The following is a 24,273-nucleotide window of genomic DNA, read 5'->3' as shown; positions in this document are numbered from 1 at the left end:
GCCCCCTCGGCTTCCCGGCGTGGGGGCTTCGCGGTCGGCGCGGCGCTTCCCTCGGCTGCTCTGAGGGCCTCCGCCTCCTCGGCTGCTTCCTGCTTCCCCCCCAACAGCACTCGTGAATCGACATTGGACCGCTTGCCCGCCACTCCAGGGGCACCGCGCTTCGCCGTTGGCCGAAAGGGACGTCATTTATAGGCGGGAGCAGGCGCTCCGGATGGCTATAGGGTCAAGGGCCTTCGCTACAGAGGGATGCACCGCCCACTTCGACCTCAGTTTTCATTGGAGGCGAGGGAGCAGAGGGGGCTGCTCTGTTCCTGTTGCCTTTTTGACCTATTGGTTGGACGGCCTGCCTATCAACGCTCGGCACGCCTCATCCGCTGGCCGGTGGAGATCGTTTTGTGCGACCCAGCCGGGGAAAATTCACTCGGCAGGTGAGCTCCCCCCCATCGGTTCTATTGGCTAAGAATGCCATAGTTGCACAGCGGCTTCTCATCGCGATTGGCTTTTCCGAACGTCACTCAGGCTGACGTCGAATGTCGCTTTCCAATTGGTGAAAATCCGCCTCAGGCGGGACTTTCATTATATTGACTCATTGCTTTGAGAACACAGTAACTGCAGCAGGTGTAACGAACCGCCTATTGGTGTTCAACCATGGAGAGGAGGGGCTTTGCCCGTGTTCTACTCATCTTATTGCGTATTATTCCCGTCGTTCAAATGAATTGCCCGCCTTCTCGCCCGCCCTCAAAGTGCTTGAAAACATGAAAAACACCAACTCGTAAGGCATGATGGGAGGCCTCTCGCCACGGGAGCCGCGCAAGGGCGCCTGGGAGAAAATGACTCGGGCACCTGAGGGAGAGCGCAAAGGATTGTGGGCGATATTGGCCAACCTGCACTTCCGGCCAGGGAAAAATGTGCTTTTTAAAAAATAAAAAAACATGAAACTGATTTTTAATTAAAAAGTTTAAAAATTGCCCAGGCTCTCCAAACTTGGCAACTTTAAGACTTGTGGACTTCAACGCCCACAATTCCTCAGCCAGCTATTTGTGGGGGGATTCTGGGAGTTGAAGTCCACAAGTCTTAAAATTTCCCAAGTTGGGAGAGCCTCGGCCTGAAGGAAGGAGACCTGGTCAAAAAGTGGCCTTTCCTCTCCAAGCCAAGGCTTATTGCACAAGCCAGCATGGAAAGCCCTACCCAAGCCAGTATTTCTCAGCCTGGCCTACCTCGCAGGGGTGTTGCTCAGAGAAGACGGGGAGATGTCTGGGAAAACCTGGGAGAAGCCAACAGATACAATTTTGCAACAGATGGCCCTTGCGCCTGCAACCCTAAGCGCTTGTTCAGCTCTGCACACCAACCCTGCAAGGCAGATTCACCCATGAGGACTAGAGCCCTGAGCAGGCCAGAGTGTCGGGCCCAGCAAAAGAGTGAGACCGTTGGCCTCCTGCCTCTCTCCTTGAGGCGGGCTTTGTGTTCTGTTTCCCCACCTGCCTCGGTTCCAAGCCAGATCTTGATCTCCCTGGCCCGGCTCGCCATGGCAGTCCAGCCTGGAACAATCTTCCCTTTGTGCTCGGCTGAGGCCAGGGTCTCCGTCTCCCCCTCCTCCCTGAGGCCAGGCTTTGGACGCCTTCCAAGGCCGCCGTGACGAGGCTCTTTTCCTTGAAGGGAGAGCGGTGGCCGTGCTTGGGCCCAGTTGGGGCAAGCGGCCAGCCCTGGAGCCTCCTTTTCAAAAGCGCCTTGTTCACACAATATCAGGTGGTGGAACCTGACCTGAACAAAATGACAGGGAACGGAGATGGGGCTCTTCTGCCCAGCCGTCTTCCTGGACCCTGAAACAAAGGCTGCCTTCTTGTTTTCTCTCTCTCCTTGCTTTTCTTGCAACTGGAGGGATGAAATGGGTGGCTTTGTTTTTGGCTTGGGCTTCTCTCCTGCGCTGTTCTCAACCTCTCTTCTTTTTTTTTTTGCTTTCACCTTTTAGAAATAAACACCTTATTCAATGGACATCTGATTGCAAAGGATGATGCAGCAATACACTGACCCGAATCTTCCCTTTCTGCACCTCGGCATGGATCTTGGCCAACTGTCAGCTAAATAATACTTTTTGGAGTGTCAGAAGAGATTCAGCAATACTGCCAAAAAATTAGCAAAACTCTGAATTGCCTCAACTCAATTTTAGTAACTTTCTTCCAAAAAAAAAAAAAAAGGAAGAGAATATCCCACACTGTAGGCTAGGTATCTCTGCATTTTCTCTTACCTGAGAGCAAAATACCTGTTTTCTAATCCTGCCTCATGACCTTCAAAGTTACTGGGTATCAGGGAGGCGCAGATGGATTTCTAGCTCAGAGGATGCCGAGCTGGGAAATTTACAGAGGTGCATTGTTTGCCTCGGCTCCCAGCCGGGTGGGTGAGGCTTTTACGAGTCAAATGCTATAAAAGAGGCAACGTGACTCCCTTTTCCTTACCATCCTGTGTTTCCACCCGGAGCCCATCCTACAGGACATGGCCAATGAAGAGAAGCACCCCAATTCCTGGCCAGGAGGGCTGCACCCGAAGAGCCCTCCTTACGTAAGTGGGGTCCACGGCATACAGACTGCCATTTTGTGATAATTGACGTTGAGTTGTATCGTCTGTCTCTTTCTGAACTCCTCCATTGGTTTGACAGTCTCCCCACTCCGGTCTGGAGCTCACCAAGACCCCCACGGTCTCCAACCACAAGCTGCTCATCCTGACAGTGGGTGCCATTGCTGCTTTTTCCATCAGCATCGTTGGGATCCTCGTGGCGACGTTCCTGGGACGAACATCTTGTCTCCAGGTACTGAAAGGGGAGCTGTCTCTAACTGGCACAAAATTAGGACCCTCGTTAAGAAGGGGCTGCAATGCAGAGCAGAGATGGCTCGGCTTCCGTTTCTGAGCTGGTCAGATTAAAAGAGGGAGGTCACACCCAGCATCCTGCCCAGGAGCCAATGCAGTCTTAACCATGATTGAAAACACAGCACCAACATAGGCAGGGATGGGAAAATGCCAAGACTGCATGGACCAATGTCGTGAAGGAGCTCCAGAATAGAGGTGGGGATACTGCACCCCACACCACTGATATTGGACCCATAAAATTGAATCAACCCAAACAGGTAATAATTTTGGCGCCCCTGGAGCCAAAAGAAACCCACTGTCGGACATTGCTGGGGGTGAGATTATGTAGGATTGTGCCCTGTGCCACAGCTGGCATTTCAGTGGCTCTGCTGGAGAAGTCTGGATGGAAGGCAGCCTTGAACTCAAATCTGATTTGTCTCCCCACTTTCTTGTTCCCTCCCCCTGCTCCAAGAGGGGCACCCTTGGCTACCCCACACAAGTCAACGTCCAAAACGAAGCATCTCTGCTGCTGGCTCTCAGCGAACTTGATGAGCAGGGCCTCCCACCCGGCATTACCTGCGATTTGAGAAACGTGAGTCGTGGCATCAAGCTGGAGCTTCGAGGGGTGAAGCGGGGTGATCTCTGCTTCCCCCCTCTTTTCCGGCATAGCCTCGTTCACTTAGCCAAAGGGCCCTGGAATTACTGGAGGGTTTTCCTTCACCACCATTTGCAGAGCAGGGAATTTAAAGTACTTGCCAATATCCGTTTAGTTGGGATCTACCGGGAGCAGAGACAACCTGCAGGGAATGCCAACCTCTTTGGGCTGTTTTCTCTCCAGCGCTTGATGGTGTATCACGGCCAGCCGGAGGGGTGTGTGACCCGCAAAATGGACCCCGCTGAACTGCTGCCAACCTGCCAGGACCTGGAAAGCTTCTTCCAAGCTGTCCTAGTAACTCTCTTGCTGTTCCGGGGGGGCAAGGGGAAGGGGGGGCGGGGATGCAAAACGCAGGTGCTCCCAGGTGCTCTGCCTAAAATGGCCCAGCCACCCAAGCTCCACTCCTTGCTCTTTCTCCAGCTGTTTCCCTCTTGCCTTGGGAAGCAGGGAAATGGGGGCAAAGGGAAGGAGGAAAGGGGTGATCCAAAGCCAAATTTGCTCGACTCAAAGAGATCCCAATTCTCTTGCAGAAAAACGTCACTCTGGGGATCACCGCAGAGGTACAGATGATGGGAACGGGGGCCCTGGGAGGCCTGGTCACTTTACTCTGCAGCAACAAGCCAACATACCTGGTTGGAAGCTCGGCATGTAAGTGGCATGGGTAGGTCAGGATGGGCAAAACAGGCCTCCCTCTGCATGGGTGGGGGATATGCAAGGCTATTTCCTAACCATAACCCACCTTCCTTCCTTCCTTCCCTCCTTCCAACAAAGCCAGATCCTTTCTTCTTCTTCTTTTTAACTTCTTTCCCCAGTGGCTTCTCCGAGAACCAGAGCTGCTACTTAGGAAAGAGATCTCCTTATTTCTTCCTGCTAAAATCTTCCCCTGCCACGGAAGAGGCCACAAGGCGGTTGCACGGCTGGGGAAGACAAACCACAAGACGGAGACTGTCTTCCACCACCGCGCCTTTAAAAATAGCTGAATTTGTAGCACTTAATAAAGAGGAGAAAATGTGGAAGGATTTGGTCTGGATAATGTGAGTCAGTTTAAAAAACAACCCTCTGCATTTCCAGAGTTCCCAACTCTTTTAAGAACACGGGGAAGAGCGGAGGCGGCCAAAGAGTCTGTTCACAGCCACTGACCTTTAAATGTTCAACTAAAAATACGAGTCAGTCGTGGCTGTAGCAGACTGAACAAAGGCACGAGGGTTTGGGAACTGCGGTTCACCTCGTTGGATGCAACTTCAGGCGTCTTCCGATGTTTGGCTTCCACAGCCTAACATGGCTCTCTTCCTGCAACCCACCATAAACAGAGATACACTCGCTGGTGTAAGTGATGCAGTGTTTTATAATCAGCAGCAATCGGGGTTTATAGGAGAGGGCCGTTTCAATGGGTTGCTAGAATTCTCTCTGGGGGCATCTTAACAGACGAGGATCCAGAAGTAAAAATGAGAAATAGATCTGGATGGAGGTGGAGAGGCTGGGCATTCTCCAGTTACACAGGGGTGGAATCTGACTTTTTCACCTCTGTCCGTCACCGAGATGGAGGTTTACACGCTGTGTCCACCCCTCTGGTGACGCTTTAGGAGCCTGCTTCAAAGAAACACACCAAGTATGGAGAAAATTTAAGGGTTTTATTTACTGTTGGACCAGAAGCAAAATGCGAAAAGGACCCCACTCCCCTGTGACCCCAACCCCCTGCAGACAGACAAGCCCAGAAAGGTTATGGAAAACGAACGCTACCAGGCCACACAACCTGGGAGGTGTGTGGACAGAAGGACAAGGAGGGGCTCAGCCGCCCCCGCACCCTCATTTCTTGTCTTCCTCCTTTTTCTCCTTGCTCTCCTTGGAGGCCTGGGAGGCCAGGGACCCCATAGCGTTGCGGATGGCCTCGTTGTTGGGATCCACCCCCGGCAGGTTTTCCAAAACGCTCTGGAGGAATTCAGGATCCTGCATGACATCGTAGTCGTCTTCTTCCTGAGGGAGGAAGGGGTCGGATGTCACTAGTGGAAGCCACTAGTGGGTTAATCTGGGAATAGGGAACAGACCACAACGGGAGTCCCTCCACCCGCTAAGTCAGGAGTTCTGAGAAAGCTGGATTGGGGGGGCAGCAGAGGCGACCAGGCCCAGGTACAAGCCAACCCCGTGCCAGAATTTCCCTTTTCTGCATCGCTGCCGTCTTTTAAAAATAGCAGCAAGGGAACCTGGGCCAGGGGGCACATCCTGTCTCACGAGGCCCCCAAGCAGTCTAGAGAGGGACTCTTCTCATGGCTTCAGCGCTGCCCCCTTCAAGCCCAGCTCGGTCTCCCCAAAACTCAAACCTTGGCGGGTTCTGACGTGTCCATATCAGCTGAACTCTCCCCCTCCACCGACTCGCCTTGCCCAAATTCTGGAGAGAGAGAGAGAGAGAAGAGAGGTTGGTGGCAGTGCCGGTTTAACTGGTCTTGCTTCTCTCCAGCCCGCTTGCTGGGGTTGGCCCGGCCCACCCCCCTCTCCTCCCCCCCCCTCACCAGCTCCCTGAAGAGACATCTGCATAGCGTAGGCGATCTGCTCCTCCTCAGTCATGGTGCTGAGGTCAGGCAGGCCGGCTCGGCCAAAGTCCTGCTGCCCGATGGTCATTTTGAGCAGAGCGTCGTCTGAATCTGAAACACAGAAAAGGGCAGAGGGGTTCCCATTGGAGGGTGGTGGGCTTCAAAGCTGCCCCCGAGCGAGGCTTGAGGATTTGCAGGCAGGCAACGCCTGGCCTTTTTTTTTTCAAAGTGGCTTTTTAAAAAGTCTTAATTCCATGCGCCATTCAGCTAAAGGGAGCCAGGTTTCTTAAAAATTATTCAATTCAGAAAGTTAAAATACAAATTCCCACAAAATAATTACAAGCAAAAAAAAAAAATCAAGGACAAAACCTTAAAAAAAAACATGCATTAAAAAGGACAAAAGACAAACACACACACAACACACATTACCGCTGGGTTGATTAGGGATAAATATGATACCACAAAGTTAGTTTCTCCCGTTTTGAACAGCTGCAAGAGTCCCAGTTCTTGCTTGCTCAGAAAACGAGGAAAGCCAAGCCGCCCCCTCAAGGAGAGGGCCCTGGAGCCCCCCACCAGCTCTTCTCTTACCATCCCCGCCCGAGGTAGGAATGCCAGCCTCGGCGGCAGAGGCAGCAGCTGCCCTGCGGGCCTCTTCCTCCTGACGCTGACGCTGCTCTTCCATGGACACTCGCAGAGCCTGGAGGGGCAGAGGAAACATCAGCAGCCGCTTCCTCAGTGGGGTTACGCTGGCTGAGGAATTCTGGGAGTTGAAGTCCACAGGCCTCCAAGTGGCCAAGGTTGGGCCCCCCTGCCTCACAGCTAACTCAGGCATTCGGGGAATGGCAACCCAACTGCCCGAGGTTGGAGAAAGGAACCTCCAGAAGAGCCCCATGGCCTGCCTTACCAGTGCCAGCTCTGGGTCAGCGCTGGGATCCACGCCAAACTCAAAGTCGCTTGCCCCCAGGCCCAGCATGGCTCCCCCTTCTCCGGCCAAGATGGGGGAGCTGATGAGGGCATCGGCCAAGCTGGGCCCGGGAGGCACCGTCACCAGGTGGGAACCGGTGCCGTCTTTGCCATTCAGGGTGTTGATGAAAGCGGTCAGCTTGTCCGTGTTGGCCTCCTACAGAGGAGGAAGGGAAGGAGAAGTTGGGGAGATGAGGCCTCCCCCAAAAACTTGATTCACAAAGCCAACCTTGGGGGGGGGGGATGTCCCCTCACCTCTTCTCCAAAGTTGATGATATCCACGTTCACTTTCTCCTTCTTCAGCCGCTTGGCCAGTTTCACCAGCTGTAAATAAAGGGAGTGCCAGGGGCATCAGTGCCCTTCAATGGGTCAACCGGAACCAAGGACAGGCGCTCCGTTTGGGAATGCCAAGGCTGGACGTGGGTCTCTCCAGAGGAACCCCAGCTATGGGGTGAGGAGTGCTCGGCAGCATTTCTGAAGTTTCGTTCTATTTAAACTCCCCCTCTACGTTTTTAAATTAGGTTGACGTATTTTGTCTTTCGTGTTACTCACGTCCTTCTCGTTGTCTTCCACGGGGCTCCCAACGAAGGCAATGATGCGCATTTTGTGGTTCTTCCCCTGGCGGTGCTTCAGAGCCAGCTTTGGAAAGGAAGAAGAGTTTTAGGGGAAGGGCTGTGGCCTCAAATTACGAAGCGGAGAGAACACCTGAACTTTTGCTCGAAGCTTTTACACCTGAGCAGGCAGAGCTCCAGTCTCATAGATCCCAGCAGCCGAGGAAAGAGTTGGTGTGGGTGGGGGAATGACTGCGATCCGGTCAGAGTCACACAGAGAGAGAGAGAGAGACCTGGGGGTGGGGTGGGGTAGAGGCGGCTTACGTGAGCCACTCGGATGCCGGTACAGAAGGTGATCCTTCCTCTGGGTTGCACCGAATGCAGCTTGGACAGGATGCGGCCAGTGTCCGGCGTCAGGGTGGTCAGCACTTCGCAGTTGCTGCAACACAAACCGGCCAGGATCAGAAAGCCCCCCCCCCCTCCAAAGGAGACCCCAGAGAGAAGATCTGGGAGAAGCACGCCAGGGACCTCGTGGGTCATCTAGTCCAACCCACTTCCCAGGTGCCGCCACACAAGATAGGCCAAGCTCAAAAGCCGCCTCTCCAAAGCAGACTTGACAGGGGTGTGTGTGTGTGTGTGAAGATGATAAAAAAACACACATTGCTCAAGTCCTCAGCCAACTGACTCAGAGGCCTATAGCCCTTCCTCCATTTCCAAGACAAGCAGTATCATGCAGACATTAAAGAAAATGTGCGTCTGGGAAAGGCATCGCAGAGACAAGGGCCCTGGGAGGTCACCTGGCAGGCCAGGTCCAAAAAAAAGGCAGACCCGGGAGAGGCGGAGGGGAGACAAGGCGGGGCGTGACAGAATCCCAGGGGGCTCGGAGGGGCCCCCACCCCCAGAGGGCATCCAGTCCACCCCTTCGGGGCGAAGGGACCCACTTGGCCAGCGTGATGAGCCCCACGTTGTTCTCGGGGTTGGAGCGGGTCTTGGAGTGGCAGACGATGTTGACGGCGTCCTGCTGCGCCTGCAGGCGGGTGGGCAGGAAGTCCCCGTTCCGCATGTACTCGCTGTTGTCCACGCTGCGAATTGGGGGCAGAGGGGGCACTCAGGGGTTGTGTTCCTCCCCCCCAGCCTCGGGGAACCGAGGAGGGCGGCTGTCCTCCCGAGGCAGCCCCCTCCCCTCCCCTCCCCCCCCCCTCCTCCCCCTCCTGGGGCCCCCAGACCCCGACCGTGACTCAGGGAAACCCGCTCCCGCCCCCTCCGGCCGCTCCCGGCCCTGCCCACCCGGCCCCCGGCCGCCCCTCCCGCCGCTCACCAGACCATCGTGCTCTCCAGCACCATCGCGGCCCCTTTGCTCGCCCCACAGGCGCCCCCCCCGACTCCGCTTCCTGCCTCTGTCCCTCCGGCCGACCGGCCGCTCCCGCGCCACCAATCAGCGTCGCTCTTCTTAGCAGGTCGGGGCGCGGGGCATCCCGGGAGGGGTAGTTCTAGCGCCTGCGCGGGGAGTTTCGTGGGCGGAACGCGCAGGCGCAGACCTTACTATGTGGTGTGTGGTTTTTTTTTAAAGGCGTGCGTGTTACATACGCGTGCGTGTTAAGGCTACCCATGTACGTATAAATTGTACGTAATTCGTATGTAGATGTATAAATGAAATATAATTTATAAATTTTATATGTATATATGCGTGTGTATAAATATAAACCTGTATCATTGGATACAGATTTATATAAAAATTGGATAGATTTATATAGATATATATATTTACGTACGCTTTACATATATATGCATATATTATGGAGATCGTTTATTGGACGTAGGGGGGATATTTGTCATTCATGCCCTTCTTCCTGCAGGCTGGGGCTGATGGGACCTGGAGTTTGGCTAGTCTGGAGGCGCGCCAGCATGGGAAAAGCCTGCCAAGGCATGGAGAGAAAGAAAGCCGCTCGCCTCGAAGTGGTTGTGAAGGAAAGGGAAGCCGAGACGCTTCCGAGCGCCAATGAGACACGATTGCCCCTGAACAGGCAGGAGACGCAGGAGCGGGCCTGCTATTTATAGGCAGCGAGGGGGCTTCGGAAGGGCCGCGTCCCATTGGTACACCCGGGAATGGGCGGAGTCACCGAAAAACACTTTCGATTGGTCGCTTGGTAGGGACCAATGGAAGCGACCTTCAGTGAGGCAGCCAAGCGCTATTGGCTAGGAGCCGAACAGCGCGAAGTATAAATTGAGGCCCCACAGGTAAGCAAAGCAGAGTTCGGTTCGGAGGAGTCGTGAGGCAGTGAGCCGGGCAGGGAGCTTGCGCAATATCCGTCCCGTGCAGCCCTTCTTGGGTGGACCCAGGGGAAGACTTGGGGCCTCAGGTTCTCTTGCCTGTAGAAGGGGGTCTCGTGATTCCTGTAGTGTCACCAATAAAAATTTGCACACCTGCTCCAGCTGTCTCCGGGTTGATGGGAATTGTATAATGGGGTGACCCCTTCCCCATTTGGAGACGAGGCAGGTGTTGCACCAAGGAGGGTTTGCTGCTGGGTATGTCCGGGCATGAGGGGGGCCTTAAATCCGGGGCCTCCAATCTTGACTATATTAAAGTGTGCACTTCCAACTCCCAGAGTTCCTTAGCCATCCTCGCTAGCTGGGGAATTCTGGGAGTTGAAGTTCATAGGTCTTAAAAGTTAGCAAAGTTGGAGAGCCACACAGCAACACCCCAGATACTCCCACTGTGATTGCCACAACTGTTATTGCTCCCTATCTGCCATCTCCCCACTCCCTCTTTGTCCCCCCAAAGTTAAAAAATTATGCAGTCTAAAAATCGATTCCCCTGGGAAAGAGACCACCAAAGACAGACTTGAAATATAAGTTTATAAATTACAAATGTTTGTGGCAGGAAACTTCCAAACCGGTCTAATGTAGACATTTCCTTAACATGTATGGAACAATTTGGGGAGAGACTCAAAGGCTCAAGTTTAACAAGTGCCCCCCCCCCCAAAGGGGGCTCTCAAGGCAGATCCCATATTCACAACCAGCCATGTGATTATACATATTTTTTGGAGGTGTAACAGACGCACTGCTCCCTTTCAAATTCTTTTCTCAAAAATAGAGCTGGCCTTTTATTTACCCTGATCTCAGGGACCTACCTTCATCCATCTTCTCTGCAGCCAACATTCAATGTTGGCCCATTTCTCGTTAAATGCTTCACAAAAATATCTATAAAACTCACTGGGAACACAACTGTCCTTTTTCACTTTCTTGCTCTCCCTTCAAATACGGAAGGAACAAAAACAGGTGTTCTCCCTCCCAGATAGAGGTACGTCCCCCTCAACAACACCCTAAAACCTTTTCGGAACAATCGCTGCTTCTGAGAGGCTTTGCTCGGGCCAGAAAGATGTGCCACCTCCAAGTGCAACCCAAGAGGATGCTTCGTACGTGCAAATGAATTCGGATTCTTACAGATTGCTAAAAAATATGAGCCAGAAGGGAGGTTGAAGGCAGAGCTAGAAACCCTGACTGGCGTTTTACAAGCTTCTCAAAAGGGGTTTAATACTGAAATCTCAACGGCAGGAGGTGAAGTTTGGTCCGTCGGTAGAATACTAAAAACCACTGGAAAACGGTACTCTGGACTCCGGCTCCCAATGGCTCGGAGGTCAAGGCCGGGCTGGCTGGTGGGGCCGACTAACCCAGGCCCACAAGTGTCCTGGAGCAGGGAGATGGGTGCAGAGAGGCTTCCGAGACGCCTTCCGTGATACAGTGCTGAAAATGGGGCTCCCCCCCCCCACCCGACCCCCAGATACAGGCTGGCTGAGAGGATCCCGGCCTCGGCCAGCTGCCTTTCCCAAAAGCCCCCGAGGTGGGCAGTGCACGAGAGAGGAAGCGTCGCGACTCTTCAGGAATCCGGCATGACGAAAGAGCGTCCGTCTTTGCAACCTTCTCCAAGTGGGCAGCCTCCGTTTCCGCAGCGCCCCGGAGGAAGCGACTACGGTGGTTGTGGGGCTTGGGGAGAGCGGACCTCCTCTGCACGCCCTTCTCCTCCGAAGCCCCCAGGCTGGGCCCGCTCTGTCCTCCGCCCAGGCTGGAGGGGCTGGACGCCTTCCGTGAGCCCCTGCGCCCGGAGCTGGGCCGCCTGGGGGCTCCGAGGGGCCCCAGGCTTCAGTCTCCTCCGTTCAAAAGAGTTTGTGGTGTCAGCAGTTCCAAGGGGGGGGGGTCCTGCTCCACCCCCCATCCTCCCCTCGCAAAGAGACCGGCCATGCAGAGAGTGGGGAAGATCTTCGGCTCACGTTTCTCCCCCGGGGTGGGGGCAAAGGAACCCGCCCAGGGCACTTTCACTGAAAGAACAAAAGAGGAGGAAGGAGGGTCAGATCGGGGACCCCGAGCCTGGGTGCTTGAGACGGGGGGCTGCCAGTTCCGGTGAGGGCAGGGACCCTTTCCCTGCGTATCCCCCAAACAGTCACCCCAATGGGGGAGGTGGGCTGAGGAGGAGGAAAGAGACTCACACAATTGATTTCTGTTTCGGCCAAATCTCCCAGTTGCTGCACCAGCTCAGAAGGCTGCCCTGTGACCGAAGGGCTGGGGGAAGCACTGGGGGGTTGAGGGGGGAGGAAAGCAGAGGATGAGTTGGGGGGGCACCTCCACCAGCCCCAACCCCATCATTGGACCCACCGTCACTCACTCTCACTCTCTGACACACACACACAATGTCCTGGTCCTGCGGCATGAAACCTGCTGTGCCATCGAGAGCCACAATCCGTGTGTGCCGGAAAGCTCTTTCCAAGCTGCCGAGAAGGACGTGGCGCCTCCCACGGCCCTGGGTGAGAGCAACCCTCTTTGGCCAGAAGGGAGGGGAGGACTGGGGCCCCCCAGGAGCTACTCCCCTGGCCCTGGGGGGGGCAAGGGGACTTCCACGGCCCGGCTGCCTAGACTCTGCCTCACCTACTTGAAAGCATCCTGCACTATCTAGCTCCGTAGGCAACTTGTCTGATCTGACAAACTTTCGCCTCTCTGACCTACGTGGAGATGAAGAGACGGACCTTTGGTCAACTGGGGAGGGGGAAGAAAGGTCCCCCTCCCCGCCAGGCCCGTTCCAAGGGCTTCGAAGTTTTCAGAGAACTAGGCTGTTCTTGTGAAAAGTCTCCTTCGGTCTGGAAATATGGAGGAGAGCACAGGGGCCCTTTGGGGGTCTCCAATCTCTGCCCCCACTCACCTTTCCAGAAGGAAGACAGCCGGGTCCTTGGGGGTGTCTGGTGGGGGCGCCTCTGCCCCCATTGAGCTGAAGGGAGCAAGAGGGGAAGAGAGTGGACGCCAGGCCCGTCTCCACATGGGAGAGCCCACGAATGAGCCCTCCGAAATCTCACCCCAGGGTGGGCGGGGCCATTCTCTCCACGGCCAGGATGGCCAAGCCCCCCCAATGGCTCCAGGGACCCTCCAGCCCCTGGGAAACCTCCCCACCCTGCAGGGGACAGCAACTGACCGGTTGGCTGGCGAGCTGTGCCCGGGGCTGCCCAGCGAAGAGGTGGACAAGGTGGTCGCTGCCGAGTCGCTGTTGGCCTCTTCAACGGGGGGCGTCTGGGGAAGCAGGTCAGGGCGCCCCAGCTGGGACCCTGAGGAGGGAGAGGGGGAGGCTGAGTGACCCTTGCTGTGCAGCATGGGTGTGTTCACAGCAGGCCCTGCTACCCCGTCGAGATTGACAGAGGCTGATAGAGAGGGTGGGTCACCCCCAGAAGACCTTTTGGAACAGGCTGTCCAACCTTGGCCGCTTTTAAGAGCCGGGGACTTCAACTCCCAGAATTCTGTGCATGGCTGGCTGGGGAATTCTGGGAGCTGAAGTCCCCAGCTCTTAAAGTGGCCAAGGTTGGAGACCCCTGCTTTAGAAGGGCTCCTGGCTGGGGTTAGAAACCACCCCCTCCCTGGCACAAGCTTACTGTTTGGACCCTCTCCCCAATTCGGATGACAAGAGCAGGGTTGCAGGCAAGGGGCACCCACCTGTCTCCATGTCCGCCTCCATTGTGACCTGGACTTTCGTCTCGCTCAGCGCCTGGGCGGGGGTCCCGCTCTGGCCCGGCCGACGAGGAGGTCCCATCCCGGAGCGGCTCTTTTTCGAAGGGGAGGATTTTACTTTGAGGAGAAAGAGACCAAAATCAGCTGAAGAGTCTTAGGAGCCCCTCTAAGGCTCATAATTTGGGGGCATGGGAAGGAGACCCCCGCTCCTGCCAGGCCGGCCGGCCGGCGACCCACAAGGGACTCACGAGGATCTTCTTAAAGACTGCCTGGCACATGAAGCGCTGGAACCTCTCGGCGTAAAAGCTCGGCCGGTGAACCGAGACCGTGTCCTGCAGGGAAGCGGGCAAAAGTCACCCCCAAAAGAAATGCGGGGGGCAGCCGGGGGGGCAGAGGATCTTCCTGCCCCCCACTCCAGACCCCTGTTTCCTCCCGCTTGCTCCGTCCACCTTGGCCGCCGCTTACCCCGTCGTGAACCAGGGCTTTCCACGAGTGCTCCAGCTTCTTCATGAACCTGCAGCAGGGACCGGAAGGGAGGAGGAGGAGGAGGGAGGAGACGACGCTGAAAACCAGGCTGGGCGGCGGCAGGTCTGCCCCAAAGGCCCAGCCCGGCTGCCCTCCTCCCTTCCAGCTTCCCTGCTGCCCTTATTCCCCTCCGGCCTCTCTCTCTGCCCCCCGTGGCCACAGAGCCGCTGCTGGCTCTGCCTGGGCTGGCAGGGGGAGAGGAACGCCCAGGCGGCCCCACCCGAGCGGAGGAGGAGGAGGAGGCCGGGCGGCTGCTCTCACCTGTAGGACTGGAGCACGTCGATGATCCCCACGTAGAGGAGCAGCCTCTCCCCCTTGGCGTTTCGGGCCGGGATGCCTCCCATCCTGCCAGGGGGAGGAAACGGAGGCATGGGACGGGTGGAAGGGGAGCCCCCGCCAGGACCCCCGCCTCCCCTCCGAGACGCCCTGGCTCTGCTCCCAAACTGGTGCAGGGCCTGGCTTGGGTGCCCCCACTTACTGGTCGTCCGTCTCGATGGTGCCCCCGCCGCCGGCCTCCCCTGGATGGCCTCCATGGCGGTGGAGTAGAGGGCCCTCTGGCCGGCCGGCCGGCGTGTGTCTGCCAGGGAGGCCCCGTCGGCTACCGCCCGTTCCCGCTGGGCCAGGTCCAGGTTGTGAACGGCCACCAGCAAACTGTAGTCCATGATCTTGAAGCTCTGCAGGACCTGGTCGGGGGTGGGGGGAGGCAGAGGAAAAGGAAGCCCCCCCAAGTAAGCCATGAGGGCTGGGCGGCCTTCGCCCCTTCTGCCTCTTACCGGAGCGGCCAAGTCGCAGCTCAGGTGGGAGGAGGCGGCCAGGTAGACTTTGGCCCCAGGAGCCATAAAGGCCCTTTACGCAACCCGACCCTGAGGAACCCCTGGGGCCTCTTCCTCAAGGAGTGCCAGGCCCCCTCCCAAAACAGCCCCCAGCCTCCAGAGCCCCCTGGTCCCAGCCCCCTCCTCACTCTTTCTGGCTCTTCAAGGCGCCTGCTCCCTTCTCTGGGTTGCTTTGAGAAGCCCCCAGCCTCCAAACGAAGAGGAAACGGACCCCTCCCTGCTTCGAAGGGCAGAGCAGCCCCCGCATCCCTGGGGGAGGGGCAGCGGGGGCACCCCCACCTACCAGGCAGTCCCGCTGCAGGGTCTTGCACAGGGCGCTGTGCATGTCGGCGTCCAGGAAGAGCCCCTCGGGGCCTCCTGCAGGAAGTCCAGGTCCTTGTAGGTGGGGAAGACCTTCTCGCGCTCCTTCGGCGACGCCCGGCGCTTGTAGGTGGAGCCCTTCAGGTCGAACTTCTGGTGCATCCGCACCGAGCGAGGGAGCAGGTTGTTCATCACCACCATGCGGATGTTCTTGCCCCCCGCCTGGACGCAGTAGAGGCCGTAGAACTTGGGCAGCAGCGTCCGGGGGTTCTGGTTCAGGTTCTGGGAAGGGAAGGGGGGGGGGGTCCTTTCAGGTGAAGCCCCCAAGGAGGGCGGGGGAACTCCTAGCGCCCAGGTGGGTGGGTGGGTGGGGAATCCGGGGCTCCCATTAGGGGCTTTGTGCCAGGGGGCCCCGGGGTCCCAGCTGAAGGAGAGAGGGAGGGTCTCCTGGGGCCTCCCCCCGCTCACCATGTAGTATCCCGGCAGCAGCTTCTGCAGGAACTCGGCCTCCTTGTGCTGGACGGTCTTGATGATGAATTCGTCATCGCTGGAGACGTAGAAGATGGAGCCGCTGGCGCCGGAGTTGGAGAGCTCAATGAGGGGCTCGCTGCAGAGGGAGCACTGCGGGGGGACATGGGGGACACACACACACAAGAGGATCAGCGCTTCCAACCTCTCCCCCTCCTAGCGAGGAGAGCTTCCAAGGGCCGCCCCCCAGGGCCCCTCACCAAGTAGTCGTCCGGCCGGATGCCGAAGAGCTCCCGGAAGTAGCGGAAGGCCACGGGGGCGTAGGTCTTGAAGCGGAAGTCGTTGTAGTGGTGGGCCGGGGTCAGGTTGCTGCCTTCGCTGCAGGGGGAGAGGGGGAGGCTCAGTCGGGAGGGGAGGGAGGGGCAGGCGGAGGAAGCCCCCGATTGGCTGCGGCTGACCCGGGGGGGGGGTCGGGGGCAGCTCACCCGGGAAGAAGATGCTCTCCACCACATAGAAATCCTGCATCAGGACGTCCCGCTCCGGCTTGGTGCTGAGGCTGCCCACCGTGTGGGTGATGCCCAGCTGGATGGCGCCTTTGAGAGCCGAGGAAGTTGTCTGAAGTGGGAGGAGAAGTGGGGGGAGAGAGCTGATTTTCTGGCCCCCAAAACAGAAAAGAAAAAAGGGGGGGAAATCGTCCTTTTGCAAGCACCCCAAACGCATCCCGGCTGGCTTGGGCTTTGCTGAGCCGAGTGGAGTTCAGGCCGTTCCTGCTGACCCAACCAGCCTTTGAACGTAACTGTGAGTCGCTTCCTCCTTGGAAAGCCACCTGGGGTTGCGCAGCCTGGCGTCCCTTGGAGCGATGGGGCGGGGGCTGCACCCTCCAATCCCACCCAGCCCAGACTCCCCATAGCCAGAGAAACACCTTTGGGGAGAGCTCGCAGGCAGGGCAGGGCTGCCACCGAAGACTGCACCTGCCCAGGGAGGCTCCACCGACCTTTCCGTGAAAGGCAGCAAACCTGCCCTCCGCCTGGGACCCCCCTGAGCCTGAACACAACCACCTGCCGCTTCGCTCCTTTGGCCCAAGTGGGCAGGAGGGTCCTTTTCACTGCCAAGCCAGGTGTTTGGGGCTGAGCGGAGGAGGAGGGAGAGCAACTGGTCTGCCTGGGGTGTCTCCAGTCTTAAGCCTGGAGAACCGCCGGGGCTTCCCCTGCCAGAGCCTTTCCGTCAATCTCAGGGCTGCTGACGTCAAAGGCCTTCTCTGCTGCCTGGAAATCCCCCGGCTGCTTTCGCTTCCTGTTTCCCCGCCTGGCAACCCCAAACTGGGATCTCCCACTGGATCTGGGAGGGGGGGGGCAGCCCACCTCCCAAGCCCAGAGCAGCTTCTCTGGGCAGCTCTCCGTCTGGCTTCTTCTACTTGGGTTGGGCTCCCTCACCATCCACACCCCCGATCTCAGGGATTCAGGGGCCCAACAGCCACCACCCCCGAAGGGACGAGGAAGCCCAGGAGAAAGAGGGCCCTTCCCCTGTGTCAGGGACACCCTTCAGGTGCGTGGGCAGAAGGGATGGAGGCACTAGAGGCCAACCCCACTCTGGGCAAGGGAGGAGGAGGAGGAGGCCACAAAAGGCTGAAAACACAACAGGAGGCAAGCACAATTGGTGGGGAAGGAAGGAAGGAAGGGAAGGGAAGGGAAGGGAAGGAAGGGAAGGGAAGGGAGGAAGGAAGGAGGGAAGAGGGAAGGGAGGGGAAGGATTCTAGTGTAAACTTTCGGAGTTCCACCAAGTGTTGCTTGGTTCTGCTGAACGCAGGAACAAAACAGGGGAGAAAAGGGCTCCTTCAAACTCCTCTGGGCATCCCCCCACCCCCCCAAATTGTCCTTGGGATCCCCAAGCAGCCATTGCCTCCCCAATCCCAGGCATATCTCTGGGCAGAGATAAGGGGGCCACTTACGGAGAGAGGCGGCTTCCGAAAGGACCCATCCCGGCTAGTATCCATCTCAGAGTCCACTGGAACATGCCGGCCCGGATCCAAGCCCCCTGGGACCCAGGAAGTGCCGGAGATTCCCCCACACGGAGGATAAGGAGAGGAAGGGGGAGGAGGAAGCTACGGATGCGCCAGAGAGCATGCCTGCATTTTGGGGGTGGGCGGGAAAGAGCCCCTTTGCGGGAATCCCAGATCGCTCGGCTGTCGGTGGTCCAAAGCACCAGAACGAAACTCTCCAAGAGGCCGAAAGAAGAAGCCGTGAGATCCTGAGCGGCGGCAGCGACCGACCGAGGGGCCTTCCAATCCCTGGGATCTACTCCGCCCGAATGTGCCAGTAGGGACCTGCCTCCGCAGCCACACCTGGGCCTTTTATGCCGCAAGCCAAGCGCGTGGGGTGACTCAGAGGCTGGGGAATGCGAGGAGGAGGAGGCGGGACGGGGAGGAAGGGGAGGAGAGAGGCCCATGGAGGCCGCAGCCTGGCCCCCACGCCTGCCTGCCTGCCTACCTTCTTGTAGGTGGTTTCTCCGCTGGAATCCACGCTCCGGTGGCCCTTCTTGACTGTGGAGCCGTGCCCGGAGGAGCCTGGCACCTGGGAGCAGGAGAGGAGGAAGGTTCCAATCCTCCCACAGGCAGCGGGAAGCGAGGCCCCCCGAAATCCCCACTCAGGGGCAGCACCAGCCCCCCAGCTTCAGTGTGCCTGGGACAAGGCCACAGCCCACCCACCCCCCACCCCCGTGCTTGGAAGCGACCTCCAAGGGGGTCTTCTTCTGCAACCTCTCCGGATGTTTTCCTCCACTTTTTCCACAGGGGGCAAAGTCGGGCGCTTGCAGTGGCTCCCTTGCCATCCCAGGCCGGGGAGGAGGGTCAGGCCACGAGAGCCCTGGGGGGGTTGCTTTTTAAAAAAAGGGGAAAGAAAACCGGAATGGCAACTCACTCACCTCCCAGGACTTTTTGAAGGTCGCTGAAGAGGGCGCCCCTGGAAGGGAAAACGGGAGGGGGTGAGACCCTGGCAGGGGAGGGAGGGCAGAGATCAAACGGAGCCCGGCCAATGTCCTTGCAGGGATGACTGGCGAGGGGGGAGAAACCTCCCCTCAGAGCTGCCCCTCCACCTCTGCCCCCTGCACCGAGCAGCTCTTCCTGGCTCATGGCCTGACACATACAGGCACCACCGCAGAGCGACTCTGCAAACCCCACACACTTTCCTGCCGAGGGAGCCACAGGCGTCATTTGGGGGCTGAGTCACCCAGAGGCCAAGGGCTCAGCGCCTGGGTCAAGGGTGGGGTGGGGGCAGCCTCGAAACTCCTGCTTCCCGCCATCTCCCCGAACGGCTCTCCCCTTTGCCCCCCAGGAAGGCCTGCAGGCAGCGGCCGGCTCTCCACTGCTAGCCACCCCGGTTGCCTTTGGCCAGAGAAACGCCAGCCCCCAAGCTTTGCCCTTGGCCCAGGATTGGCCCCCTTCTGCTCTGGGTCTGGGGACACCCCCCACCCGGGTGGGCCCAGGCCCTGAAAGCAGCCACTCCAAGGGTCTCCAACCTTGGACACTTTGTGGACTTCAACTCCCACAATTCCCCAGCCAGGAAACTTGGCCGCTTTAAGACTTGTGGAATTCTGGGAGACCGTTCCTCTGGGGCGGCGGCTTTGGCAGAGGAGGGCAGGGGAATAGCGCCCTCTAGTGGGCCAGGGCTGCTTTGGCAGCGCTGTGAGGAGACAAGGATGCCAGAAAGGTGCAGGCAGCGTCATCGCATCAGCCCTCCAAACCACAGGCTCTCTGAGGCTGCGGGCCAAATCTTGGCTCAACGAGGCGATCAAGACGGGCCCCTTGGAGAGGACGGGCGGGGGAGGGGGGAGAGTTGAGGGGGAAGGGAGAGCCAGCCTTCCCTGGGCCCACTGAGAAGGTGCAGGATCTGGCAAAGCTGCCGGTGTAGCTGTTTGGAACAAACACTTATGGTTGGGTGTGCAATTCTCCTGTGGTTGCCGCCTGCTTGCAAGACAGGGAGCGCCCCGAGACTGGGGTCCTGCCCTGGGCAGGTAGGCTTGAGGACCTCAAGGGCCCTCGGCCGTGAACCCCAGACTGAGAGTCAGGGTCCCACACGAAAGGACGGAGCTGCGGGGCATCCTCACGAGACCTGGCTGTGCTCTGATACCCTCCAATCTCCAAACGCCCTGCAGAGACGAGTTCTTCTCTGCCAGTTCAGTTTGACCCGTAGAAGAACCAGGAGAAACCCTGGCCAGGCCCAGAGGAAGATGCGCTGCAAAGCAGGCAAAGCTCGGCCAAACCATGCGCTGAACTTGCCAAAGCTCTCATGGAGAGGACGGCGGCGTTGCCAGCACCGCCTCTGTGGCAAGAGGCGGCTCAACCGCCGCTGGATTAGCCCATTTGCACACAAGGGGGGGGGAGAACCCAGGTTAGTTGCACGTGTTTCTATCGCGGTTGATTCCACAGCTCTAGCAAGCTTGTGCCGGGAAGAGGCCAGCGAGGCTAAACCCTGGGGAAGAGAGAGTCCACTGTCTCAATGCTCTGAAGAAGACTTGGCCTTGAAGCCTCTCTAAAATGGAGAGGGGGTGTCCCCCCCAGGGAGCATTTCTGAGATCAGCCCCCAGGCCCTGCCAGGGAGTTAGCCCGGAAGGGGCCCGAGTGCGAGGCCAGGGGCTCTTTAAGACCGGGAGGGAGGAGGAAGCGAGCCAAGCAGCTGCTTCAGGTCAAAAATGCCAGGGCATCACCCGCTCACTTCCACACCACCACGGCAGGCAATGACGGGCCAGGCGGATTAGCAGGAGGTCATGCTCAGGCCACGGTTTTACCCATACATCTACGTCTTCGAGAGGGCACCACGGAGCAGCAGAGGAAGCTAAAGGCTGGCAGAGAGGAGAGAGAGAGAGAGAGAGAGAAAAGGGGAAGCAATAGAAATTTTCCGGAAGGAAGGAGCCTTTGTTTGCTCAGCTGACAGTCCGGATCGCGAAGAAGCTCAGCTAGAGAGGAAGGGAAGGAAGTCGGTTCATGAAAGCCACCGCGGGGGTGGGTGGGTGGTGGGGGTGTCACTTGTGGCTTCCCCCGCAAGTAGGAAACCCCAGCCCCTCCCACACACCTCTGCCCCGCTTCCTTCTGCATCTCCCCAGGGCAACACTCCACAAGGAGGAAGAGCCCAGGACTCCCGGAGCTCTCCCAGCTTGGCGGCTTTCTTGCAGACGCCTCACGACCCAACTAGGTAACAGCCTCAGTGCCAGGAGCATTTGCAGCCAATCCCACTAGCCCTGATGACGTTACCTAGCTGGGTCACGAAACGTCTGCAAGAACAAAGCCCAGCAGGCACCAAGGACCCCACAGTCTTCATTACGGGCCGCAGGCCGGCATAATGCAAAGACCACCTTCGCCAGTTTGGAAAGCCACCTCTTAACGGCTGCTCCTACTTAAAACGCATCCCTGGGGGTCGAGGATCCTGAACAGCCACTTCGATTTCCAGGAAGGGAAACTCTGGTCGGAACTGGCCTCCTCCTCCTCCTCCCCCCACGTTCGAGCGGCTTCCCCTGAAATCTGAAAAGGGAAGGCTGGACGCTTCTGAAGAACACGCACCCAGAGGAGCAGCTTTCCCACGCTGGGAGAGAAAGATAGATACATATATTTGCAAAGTCAGCTTTGCCACTTTTGACCTCTGCTTCGCTCAGCTTCCCTGTTTGGGAGGAGACCTGTTCCAACACTTCAACAGGACACCTCCTCCCCCTGAATGGCAGGGTCTCAATGCCCCCCCTCCCTCCCCCCACTTGGTACAAGGCCTGGAAAGGAACATGGGTCTTGCTTCAGACACACTGCCGCCTTGGGCCCAAGAATGGGGGAAACGAGTCGCCTTTAAAAGAGAAAGGAGAACTGCTAACTGCCCCCGAGTGAGCCCTTTGCTCAGCCAAATCTCCCTCGGATGAGGAGCAGCCTCCTTCCTTCCTTCCTCCCCTAAACCGAGGCTGAATTTCCTCACGGAGATTGTGAAAGGAATATTCGGAGGGACCAGCTCCACGGATGCTGGAGCTACATCCAAGCCACTCGAGACTCCAAAAACGAAAGAAAAGAAAGAAACGGTGCCTTGTTTGTCCCGCTGGTTAAAGAAGGAACAGGCAGCTTGCAAGGAAGGGAGAAGTCACGTTAACCGGAAAAGGCAAGGAAAGCATCCAAGGGCTTCAGAGCAGAGGCAACCAGGAAAGGTTGCAAGGGGGGGTGTAGCGCATATCCTGGTGAGTTTCGGACCGCACAGTTCAGAATCGAAACGCTTCCAGGCAAAGGTTTCCAGGAAAGGTCCTTTTTAAGCCACAAGGACGGCGGCTCTGGGTCCATCCAAAGCCACCAACAGGAGTTTTATAGACATTTGGATCCCACAAGGTTGCAACGCTCGGCGGCCAAAAATTAAAATGGCACCTCGGATGGGGAGGAAAAAAAAGGTGTGGCTGGATTCAGAGCTAAGCTTAAGCCACCCTTCCAAAGAGCAGAACTGCTGCGGGAAGAATCAATGCCTATTTTTAAAAGGCAATGCCTAAAATAGCTTATTTCCCAAGTGAAGATTTTGGCTTCCCTCAAGGAGAGCAACGATAAAGGGAGGAGGGGGCCGGCTAGCAGGGTATCTGCCGAAAAAGAAAGGGGGTCTTTCAATGGCCATGATCTTCAGAAACGAATTGCTTTTCTATTCATGTTCAGTCCCCTGGAAAGGAAGCCACCTGGCGTTACAGGTGACAGTGTAAATAGCAACCTATACCCACCATGCAGGAAAAAAAAATCAATAAAGATATTTGTCCGGCAAAGGCATCACAGCATTTCTGATTTTTCATGGCACGCTCAGGATTTTATTGTTTGAGACATGTGAGAATCCGGGCACCCGTTCCACCAACAAAAACGCCTCTCCAACTAATGCATTTATTCTTTTTATAAAAAGGCTCGCCTGCTGAGTCAGGAAAAGCCAGCCTAACATCTGCTTTCTTATCAGGTCTCTAGCTGGGGATGAATTCTGAGGAATTTTGGCTTTATTTCAGCAGTCGAATTTAGCTGGAAAAAAAGCTCAAAGATGCATTACTGGTATCGATCAAGACGGGCCCAACTTTTAAGGCTCAAAATGAGCCAGCAGATTTTTGCAAGAAGAGAGAAATGCAGCTTGAGCCACAAAGACACTGGGGACAATATTGGGGGGAGGCCAGCTAGAGCCCCCCAAACCTTCCCCTCCACACACACACACACACCCCTCGTGACTCAGGACAAGCTTGTGGGGGCACCCCGGCCCCCTCGCCTCGGGGGGGGGGTCTTAGGTGGGGAGTCCATGAGTGCCCAGGGCTGGGTGGGGTCCTGCCAACCCATCCGGAAGGTGGGCGAGGAGAGGCAGGGAGGGCAGCCCCCCCACATCGCCATGGCAACAGCTGCCCTGCAGAAAGAGGATCCGCCCCTCCCTTCAACTGGCACTCTCGGGAAGCCCTCCCTAATGGGGCAACCTGACCCTCCGGCTCCCATTGAGGGTCTCGACGGCCAAAGCTCCCTCTTGTCTCTGCTTCCCTGCCCCCCCCGATGCCCCTGCCCCAATTGGTCCCCAAAGAGGGAGGAGGCTCCCCAGCCCCCCCCCGGTCACGTCAGCAACTGCCCTCCCTCCCACTCCCCAACGCCCCCTCCCATTTCAGGGCTGCCCTCCCCTTCTTCCGGTCCTCCCGCAGACTCAATGAGGGCTCTCCCTCCACCCCACCCCCCATTTAAGGAAGGGTCTGGCTGTCTCCCCCGGGGTCTATCCCAGGGACCCTTACCCGTGGCGGCTCCGCTGCTGCTGCTGCTGCTTCCCCGGACTCGGGCCCGGCCGACGCCATCTTAGCGCTTCTCCCGTCGCTGCTGTCCCCGGCTTTTCCGCTCGCCTCCCCCCCGCGGCGCCCCCTTGGTCTCGCCCTATCGGCTCCGGCCGCCGCTGTGGGCCGTGCCACGCTCGCCTCCGGAGGGGTGGCTACACCTCCTCCCGGTCGCTCCCTGGAGGCGCCTCACCCCCGCCCCGGCTTCCTGGAATCGGCCCACCCGCAGGAATCGGGAGAAACCACTTGGCGGCGGCTGAGGGGGTTAGAAAAAGAGGCAGCGCCTCCTTGTTTATCCTAACGGAAAACGGACCGTCAGAAAGGGGTGGGGAAAATAGGTGCCGCGCAGGCGCAGAGGAGAATAACCGAAGGTCGTGGCTGGCCGCGTCAACGTTGCAGTGGGCGTGCCCTCCTCTGCATCACAGAGCGCGCTCCTTCCGTGCGGGAGGGGCAGCCCTGTGGCCCTGACGTCGAAGCACGCCCGTCGCCTTGGCAACGCCACCAACGTTCTACGCCCGCCTCTACAACGTCACGAGCCGGGCGAGAGTGACGTCAGACTCGGAACGATTTCTTGGCAGATTCCGCAGTCAATTCGTTTCGTTCCATCTTTGGGGGGGTCACTCACCGCCCCCCCGCCCCCTCCCCATAGAAATGGCCCCCTAAAAATACAACCGCATCCGAAGTCTCCTAACCAGCCATTTTAGAAAAAGTCCAGGGTCTGATTTTCTTTTCTTTTTTTTAAAAAAACCCTTTTAATCCTTGCAAATTCCGAGCAGGGCTTGCGAGGCCCCCCAGGACCCCCTCAACCAAAGGGAGCCACAGCCCCGGCCGTGGGCTCCTCCATC

At 57.8% G+C, this 24,273-nt stretch overlaps 3 protein-coding genes across 6 annotated transcripts; 1 reads left to right on the top strand and 2 right to left on the bottom strand.

Annotated features, from left to right (window-relative positions):
* Nucleotides 1-238: 238 nt before the first annotated feature.
* On the top strand, nt 239-4,515 carry LOC148129562 (uncharacterized). Of its 3 annotated transcripts, none has more exons than XM_087943362.1 (7): nt 239-428; nt 1,970-2,556; nt 2,654-2,803; nt 3,314-3,433; nt 3,680-3,790; nt 4,027-4,144; nt 4,309-4,515. In XM_087943362.1, the coding sequence occupies exons 2-7, from the start codon at nt 2,491-2,493 to the stop codon at nt 4,338-4,340; spliced, it is 597 nt and encodes a 198-aa protein (XP_087799488.1). In that variant the 5' UTR covers nt 239-428; nt 1,970-2,490; the 3' UTR covers nt 4,341-4,515. The 3 variants fall into 3 exon arrangements, with proteins under 3 accessions (XP_087799488.1, XP_087799486.1, XP_087799487.1); XM_087943361.1 differs by lacking the exon at nt 239-428 and adding an exon at nt 2,985-3,119 and having other exon boundaries at nt 2,361-2,556; XM_087943360.1 differs by lacking the exon at nt 239-428 and having other exon boundaries at nt 2,359-2,556; nt 4,027-4,148; nt 4,272-4,515.
* Nucleotides 4,516-4,821: 306 nt separating this feature from the next.
* PSMD4 (proteasome 26S subunit ubiquitin receptor, non-ATPase 4) lies at nt 4,822-8,981 on the bottom strand. 2 transcript variants are annotated; one of them, XM_087943359.1, is made up of 11 exons: nt 8,857-8,981; nt 8,480-8,620; nt 7,863-7,977; nt 7,540-7,626; nt 7,243-7,311; nt 6,929-7,144; nt 6,613-6,721; nt 6,004-6,135; nt 5,815-5,882; nt 5,301-5,470; nt 4,822-5,086 (listed from the first exon to the last, which is right to left on the bottom strand). In XM_087943359.1, the coding sequence occupies exons 1-10, from the start codon at nt 8,880-8,882 to the stop codon at nt 5,303-5,305; spliced, it is 1,131 nt and encodes a 376-aa protein (XP_087799485.1). In that variant the 5' UTR covers nt 8,883-8,981; the 3' UTR covers nt 4,822-5,086; nt 5,301-5,302. The 2 variants fall into 2 exon arrangements, with proteins under 2 accessions (XP_087799485.1, XP_087799484.1); XM_087943358.1 differs by having other exon boundaries at nt 4,822-5,083.
* A 1,678-nt stretch (nt 8,982-10,659) lies between these two features.
* PIP5K1A (phosphatidylinositol-4-phosphate 5-kinase type 1 alpha) lies at nt 10,660-23,604 on the bottom strand. The gene is given in 19 exon segments (XM_087943353.1): nt 10,660-11,854; nt 12,023-12,107; nt 12,730-12,795; nt 12,997-13,126; nt 13,509-13,640; nt 13,768-13,855; nt 13,989-14,037; nt 14,310-14,393; nt 14,527-14,569; nt 14,572-14,731; nt 15,165-15,232; nt 15,235-15,463; nt 15,650-15,802; nt 15,910-16,030; nt 16,137-16,264; nt 18,136-18,219; nt 18,569-18,606; nt 23,393-23,426; nt 23,429-23,604. Coding segments are annotated over 19 exon segments (1,719 nt in total). The 5' UTR covers nt 23,453-23,604; the 3' UTR covers nt 10,660-11,851.
* Between the last annotated feature and the right edge of the window lie 669 nt (nt 23,605-24,273).

Source organism: Notechis scutatus, chromosome 14 (assembly GCF_049901735.1).
Source record: "Notechis scutatus isolate UNSWTSFEM ecotype Mainland chromosome 14, rNotScu1.2, whole genome shotgun sequence".
Classification (NCBI taxonomy): Eukaryota; Metazoa; Chordata; class Lepidosauria; order Squamata; family Elapidae; genus Notechis; species Notechis scutatus.
This window is presented reverse-complemented; position numbering and strand designations above follow the sequence as displayed.